Here is a 7,897-nt window from a genome sequence, read left to right as displayed (position 1 = left end):
TTCATGCATTGGCAGAAATTCTGGGCCACTTAGTTGAGTCTGCCCCCCCAGTGCCTTAGTACTGTTATAAGAGAAATGAAAATGCAATGGAATCTGTGGTTTCTCTGCACTTTTCTTTTTCTACATAAATGAGCGCCTTTCTCTACCAAAAATACTGGAGAACAGCATTTATATCATTCACTAAATAGACCGCTGTTTGTCCTTTTTGCAATCATTATGAGTCTGATGGTGCGTTTGTTTATATGGGTTGCCATGGCGTGTAATGAGGTTAGGGTTCTCTATGTTGGGTTCATTCTGCACCAGTTTGATGTAGGAGAGTAATATCATTACCCTAATATGCTGTAACAGTGATGTCATTTTCTTTGAGATAATTGTATGTAATATGCTGAATGTTGGAATATTTATGGTGATGTCAGTTGCTTTAATATAAATGTGCTTGAATAATGCCTATTATTGTGATATTTATAATGATGATTAGAAAAGAAAGACCAAACATTATGCACAGAGAGAAATGACAGAAATATATACATGACTCTATTCCAGGCAGACTGCTTCCAACAACAAAGCGCAGGGTAATGACAAAGATTATGTTGGCATACACAGGAAATGACTTCACATTCAAAACAAAAACAAAAAAATATGAATAAATATATTGTAAATCAGTGTAAGTCCATACACATTATATAAATAGCAATATACAGTAGGGGAGGGAAAAGATCAAAATGGCATGTGTTGTTTGTTAATTTTATAGTTTTTCATCAAGTTCCCAGTACTTCAGAGTTTATAGTTATCAAAAAATAGTTCAAAAGTATATATAATTTTTATAAAAAATACACACATTATGATTTCAGAGAAAATATAAGATATAAGGTTAAAGAAATTCCAGAACTTACTACAAAGTGCACTGCAGGTGGGGCTGATGTAACATGTGCAGAGAGAGTTAGATTTGGGTGGTATGTACTTCAAACTGATATCTACAGTATATTGTAGTGTAAAATAAAGCAGCCAGTATTTACCCTGCACAGAAACAATAAAACACCTAAATCTAACTCTTTCTGCACATGTTACATCAGCCCCACCTGCAGTGCATATGTTTTTGTCCATTAGAGAGTGATTGTGCCTTTCCGAGTGAATCATAAAAAAGGTATCAGTTTGAAGTACACCACCCACCCAGGGCTTAAAGTGGTTCTGGAGAGGTGGTGGAACTCCGTTCCCCCAACAATGACCCCACCCGGTTAGGCGGAGCCTAGACCAGTGCCAGGGAATTTGTACCCCACCACCCATAAAGGGATAATGGTTCCACAACACATGGTAGCACAATAGTATACACATTACACTGCATGTAGTGCCATTAATTCATATTAAACCACACAGTAATGCCCCTTATACACATAATGTCCACAGTAGTTCATCTTAACTTTACATTACATACGTCGTACCAGAAGAAGCCGCTGGGACAGGCTTTTCTGTTGGAATTACTTTTCAGGACGGTGGTAGAGGTGGAACTCAGTTCCCCCTACCATTAGAGGTGGTGGAACTCAGTTCCACCCCGTTCCCCCTCACTTTAACCCCTGCACCCACCCAAATCTAACTCTTTCTGCACATGTTACATCAGCCCCACCTGCAGTGCATATGTTTTTGTCCATTAGAGAGTGATTGTGCCTTTCCGAGTGAATCATAAAAAAGGTATCAGTTTGAAGTACACCACCCACCCAAATCTAACTCTTTCTGCACATGTTACATCAGCCCCACCTGCAGTGCATATGTTTTTGTCCATTAAAGAGTGATTGTGCCTTTCCGAGTGAATCATACTAACCCCATACCCCTGTACAGTGATGAATGGATTATGTATGCTGGACATGCATTCTGCATGACAAGAAATGGGAGTGCGACAAGCAGCCACGCCACTAAAACATAATACACAAGAAAGTATGGCCCTGTAGGCACAAATACCCACCTCCCTTTGCAAGCACATGATTTCCTATGGGTCCCTCTGATAATGTTGGGAGGCATGAAAGTCCTTCAAATGCCATAATCATAGCGTGGACCAGAGTTGACTTTTCAACAAGCCAGATACAAAAAACACGCATCTCCTTCCATAAGGTAACCACTGGTGGGAACCCGACTTCTTCATAGCCTTAGTGGATGCTTCCTGAAAAGAGAAATCAAGACACAATTTCTCTCTCCTCTGCACTCTCTTCTGTCCAGCACTACCACAAATGAAATTCCATTCTGCACAGGGATGACCGCATTATCAATCATATGTGCTGACAGTAGAACAAAATTGACTATACTTTGCAACATAGGGCCGTATTCAATGTTGTGCGAAAATGGTTATGTTTACGATTTTTCGCACCTTTCTCTTCTTTCGGTACAGTGAAGCGATTACTAATTTCGATTTTTCGTGTATTCAAAGTTTCGTTTTCGTGGAACGCCTAAATGCGTAAACTAACCAATGAAGTGAAAACTGGGCGTTTCGTTTTCGCTACCCAGCCTCGCCCGTTTACTATATAAGGAAGAGTACTGCGTAGTGTACTGCGTAGTTTACCCTCCATTTTGGAACACTGCGGAGCGCTGATTTGTATCGTGGACTGTGTGCTGGAAAAGCATATCCAAACGAAGGCAGAGCACTGGAATCACTCGCGGTCTTGAGGTTAACCTTTTTTTTAAAACTGAGTGTAATGTAATTGTTTTATTTTGTTTGCAAATGTTTTTTATGATGACAAGTGTGCAGGGATGAATTCCAGTTTTGGGGTGGCCGGTTTGATAGATTTGACAATTCTAAAATGCAATTTTAGAATGTATGTTTTTTGTGAAATTGCGGTTTGCTGTTTTATTGTGCAGGTTTGGGGTGTCCTTTTTTTTGCGCCAAAGATCAGGGTGTGGCTCTTAGCCTACTGTACACTGCTAGTAAGGTTTGTTTGGGGGCTGCAGGGCTGCTGAATGATGTCTTTGGGGTACCATGTGGGGTGAATATTGTCATTGTCCCTGTTTTTTATCCACCACACATCAGGGTGTGGCTCTTAACCTACTGTACTCTGCTTGTAAGGTTTGTTTGGGGGCTGCAGGGCTGCTGAATGATGTCTTTGGGGTACCATGTGGGGTGAATATTGTCATTGTCCCTGTTTTTTATCCACCACACATCAGGGTGTGGCTCTTAACCTACTGTACTCTGCTTGTAAGGTTTGTTTGGGGGCTGCAGGGCTGCTGAATGATGTCTTTGGGGTACCATGTGGGGTGAATATTGGCATTGTCCCTGTTTTTTTGCCACCACACATCAGGGTGTGGCTCTTAACCTACTGTACTCTGCTTGTAAGGTTTGTTTGGGGGCTGCAGGGCTGCTGAATGATGTCTTTGGGGTACCATGTGGGGTGAATATTGTCATTGTCCCTGTTTTTTATCCACCACACATCAGGGTGTGGCTCTTAACCTACTGTACTCTGCTTGTAAGGTTTGTTTGGGGGCTGCAGGGCTGCTGAATGATGTCTTTGGGGTACCATGTGGGGTGAATATTGTCATTGTCCCTGTTTTTTATCCACCACACATCAGGGTGTGGCTCTTAACCTACTGTACACTTGTAGTAAGGTTTGTTTGGGGGCTGCAGGGCTGCTGAATGATGTCTTTGGGGTACCATGTGGGGTCAATATTGGCATTGTCCCTGTTTTTTTGCCACCACACATCAGGGTGTGGCTCTTAACCTACTGTACACTTGTAGTAAGGTTTGTTTGGGGGCTGCAGGGCTGCTGAATGATGTCTTTGGGGTACCATGTGGGGTCAATATTGGCATTGTCCCTGTTTTTTTTCCAACAAACATTAGTGTGATAAGTTGAGATTGAACATATTTCACTTTTATTCATAGAAATGTTGAGGAACTCTCAAAGACATTTCAATGAGCAGGAAGCACATTCGGATGATTCCCTGAGGTTATCCAGTGAGTCAGGGCAAGACACAGAGGAAAACAATGTGCCCGGTCCAAGCACAAAAGAATGCAACAAATTAAGGAAGTCCAAAAGAAAGGTAATGTTCTCCTCAATTTGTACCACCCCACTATTGCATTCGCATGCACTGTCCAATAAATGTATTTAATTAATTTTCATTTTCTTATAGGCATGTCACAATTGTTGTCCGACTTTACCTGTTATTTTACATTGATTTTATATTTATTGTTTCAATGGCTGCATGTGTACATTATTTACGCAGACTTCAAGAATGAGAAGCACTCATCTTTCTGAAAATTCGACATCTGAGGAATCGCTAGGAAGATTTGATAATGCTTGGGAGGACAGTGAAGAATTTAGATTGTGGCGATCAAAAATATCATCATCTCGCCGAAAGGAAAATACTTCTGCAAATTCTCAAACCAAAGTAAGTTAAATACTGTATACTTCTTGTTTTTATTTCAAAAGAATGATGCTAATATTTTGGCTTTGTATCTTTTTTATTAGCAAAATGAAGAAACCCATTCCCGTAGGCATGATACAACTGTTCGACACAGGCGTCAAGAAGATGGTCACCAACATGAAATACGTTGTACAGAACCACAAGCTCCAAGGCATACAGGCAATCGTGATAATGATGGAAATTCAGATGCAGGTGGATCACATAATTCTCCCGGAGATGGATCTGCAGAAGAAAACTGCAAGAAGATGCAGAGAGGAATCCGTTTCAATGAGTCAGAAAGCTTTGCCTTAGTTGATTTAGTTGATCGTTACTACGACATGCTATTCGGGCCAAGGGCACAAACTACTGCTCCTAGACAAAAAAGAAAAATATGGAACACAATTGCTGAGAAAGTAACATCGATTTCTGGAATACGCAGGGATGCAAAGCATTGCATGAAGAGATATAACGACTGCCGTCGTCAAACTAAAAAAAAAATTAGGAATTCAACGAAGGCACGAAATGGGGACCGGTGGAGGGCCGGAACTGAAAGTGAATTGGCTTTCATGGGAGGAAGTTATAAAAAAAAGATTAAACCCAATCATGGTTACAGGCGTAGCAGGCAGAATTGACTCCAGACGTCAGGGAGATTTTGTGCACGAAGAGGAGCCTTCCAGAAGGAAAAGAGGATCTGTAATGAAAGACAGAAACAATAAAAGAAGGCAAATAGGTAAATACAATTTTATTTTACACTTCAAGTTTCAGGTATGACCCAAACACTCTGGTCTGAGATGAAACTTGATCGAAACTGAGGTTTAAGCCAAATTCTCAAGTATGTATGGCTGCCCATTGTGTGCTGCCACACGCTATACTGCGTCAATGTCACCTGGAAAGCTATTCGTCTGCAGGTTATTTTCGCAGATGAACAGCATTTATGATGGCGTTGCAAAGTGCTCGGCTATGCAACGCTGTCTACACACTATACTTTGTTGATGGGTGGTGTTTTGAACTACTAGCAAAAAAAATCAGTGCTTATTGACCTGATATTGTTACATAATAATTTCATAAGTATTTCTTCTAAATGATATTGATTTTTTAAATTATATTTGCAGATGATCGTCCAGTTATTGGTCAAAGCATTTGTAATGAAACAGCTGTAACAGCACTTCAAAAGAACGCCTTTACACCCAGTAGAACCCAAGAAATGCTAAGCATACCAAGTTGTTTTTTAAGTTCATCAGAGACTACTTTCCAGGGTTTTGAAGCAAGTTTACCTGAAAAACAAACATCATCAAGAGATTTGCATCAAAGTAAATCACGAGGAAACAGTGTTGATTCAGTAGAAAATGCACCAACACCGACTGAAGGTACAATATTTATTTTTCCACAGTTGAATGTCCATGGTGTACATATATATATATATATATATATATATATATATATATATATATATATATATATATATATATATTGAAACAACTCAATTTATAATTTTATTTATAGATGACAATCCAATGAACATTGCAGGAATGTCCTCCTGTATTGATCCATGTTTTAGTCCAGATTTGATCGGAAATAATTCCAATGAAGAGAATGATGAGCATCAAGCAGCTTCTACACCAATTGGTAATTAGTGTTTTGATAAATAACATTCATCTAAAAAACTCTTAAATTACTTATTAAACCATATAACTGTAATTTGTTTAACTTTATTCACAGCAAGACAGCCAAGGGTGCAAGTAACAACTAGCAAAGAGATTCCAGATGCAGAATATCAGCACATCCTTGCTCTCTCTGATCAAATGCAGGATCGACACAAATCATTCCACACTCTTTTACAGCAAAGTATGGGTAGCCTGGAAACTTCATTAACAGAATTAATTACCACAGTGCAAGAGAATGAAGTTAACCGTCAAAAAGACAACAAAGCATCTCAGGATATTATGATAATCATGGCGACTGCGCTTAACAAATTAGTAGAAAACACATCATGTCAAGCAAGTAGTCTAATGCTAATTTCAGAGGCAAATCAACATTCTGCAACATATTTGAATGTGATGGCAGAATGCCAACGTCAGACAGCATCAAGTTCTGTTTTGATTGCCACATCTTTAAAATTGATTGTTGAGAACATGGCCAATAAAGCTCAACGTAGATCGGATTCACAGCATGCTCAAACAAGTCATCAACAGTTAGAACGAAAGACCACTGCCCTTACAGCAGGTTCAGCAACCTATTCATATTCACAAATGTATACGGGGTTTCCAGGAATGTTGCCACCGGGCCGTTATCCTCCAACAGCAACAGTATCTGTGCAACCAATACAATCACCTTCCACGACTGAGAAGCTGGCTTCAAAGATCGCTGAAAATGAAGAGGAGTGTATTATACCACCAGAATAGGGTAACATTTTTGTCCATCTAATTTTTGGAAAAATATCCTTTTGAGCACTTCCCATTCCATCACGGCAGTGCCCTTTGTGCGAGTTCTCACCCACATCCCATAATGGAATGTAGGTGAGAAGAAGTACAGGGTACTGCCATGTTGGGATGTGTTAATGGCCTTTTCAGCTGTATCTGCTTGTACCCACACTTCCCATTCCATCACGGCAGTGCCCTTTGTGCGAGTTCTCACCCACATCCCATAATGGAATGTAGGTGAGAAGAAGTACAAGGTACTGCCATGTTGGGATGTGTTAATGGCCTTTTCAGCTGTATCTGCTTGTACCCACACTTCCCATTCCATCACGGCAGTGCCCTTTGTGCGAGTTCTCACCCACATCCCATAATGGAATGTAGGTGAGAAGAAGTACAGGGTACTGCCATGTTGGGATGTGTTAATGGCCTTTTCAGCTGTATCTGCTTGTACCCACACTTCCCATTCCATCACGGCAGTGCCCTTTGTGCGAGTTCTCACCCACATCCCATAATGGAATGTAGGTGAGAAGAAGTACAGGGTACTGCCATGTTGGGATGTGTTAATGGCCTTTTCAGCTGTATCTGCTTGTACCCACACTTCCCATTCCATCACGGCAGTGCCCTTTGTGCGAGTTCTCACCCACATCCCATAATGGAATGTAGGTGAGAAGAAGTACAAGGTACTGCCATGTTGGGATGTGTTAATGGCCTTTTCAGCTGTATCTGCTTGTACCCACACTTCCCATTCCATCACGGCAGTGCCCTTTGTGCGAGTTCTCACCCACATCCCATAATGGAATGTAGGTGAGAAGAAGTACAAGGTACTGCCATGTTGGGATGTGTTAATGGCCTTTTCAGCTGTATCTGCTTGTACCCACACTTCCCATTCCATCACGGCAGTGCCCTTTGTGCGAGTTCTCACCCACATCCCATAATGGAATGTAGGTGAGAAGAAGTACAAGGTACTGCCATGTTGGGATGTGTTAATGGCCTTTTCAGCTGTATCTGCTTGTACCCACACTTCCCATTCCATCACGGCAGTGCCCTTTGTGCGAGTTCTCACCCACATCCCATAATGGAATGTAGGTGAGAAGAAGTAC

General features: G+C 40.9%; 1 protein-coding gene across 1 annotated transcript; it reads left to right on the top strand.

The window, feature by feature from the left end:
* The first annotated feature begins 4,236 nt into the window (after positions 1–4,236).
* Positions 4,237–6,782, top strand: LOC146039103 (uncharacterized). Its single transcript, XM_083161404.1, has 5 exons — positions 4,237–4,365; positions 4,446–5,110; positions 5,493–5,747; positions 5,884–6,006; positions 6,100–6,782. Exons 2-5 carry the CDS (start codon positions 4,903–4,905, stop codon positions 6,780–6,782), a joined length of 1,269 nt encoding a protein of 422 aa, XP_083017530.1. The 5' UTR covers positions 4,237–4,365; positions 4,446–4,902.
* The last annotated feature ends 1,115 nt before the right edge of the window (positions 6,783–7,897 follow it).

The sequence above is a fragment of the Crinia signifera genome, chromosome 1, assembly GCF_055691185.1.
Source record: "Crinia signifera chromosome 1, ASM5569118v1, whole genome shotgun sequence".
Taxonomy (NCBI): Eukaryota; Metazoa; Chordata; class Amphibia; order Anura; family Myobatrachidae; genus Crinia; species Crinia signifera.
Note: the sequence above shows the minus strand (reverse complement) of the source record. Positions and strands in the feature narration are given on the sequence as shown.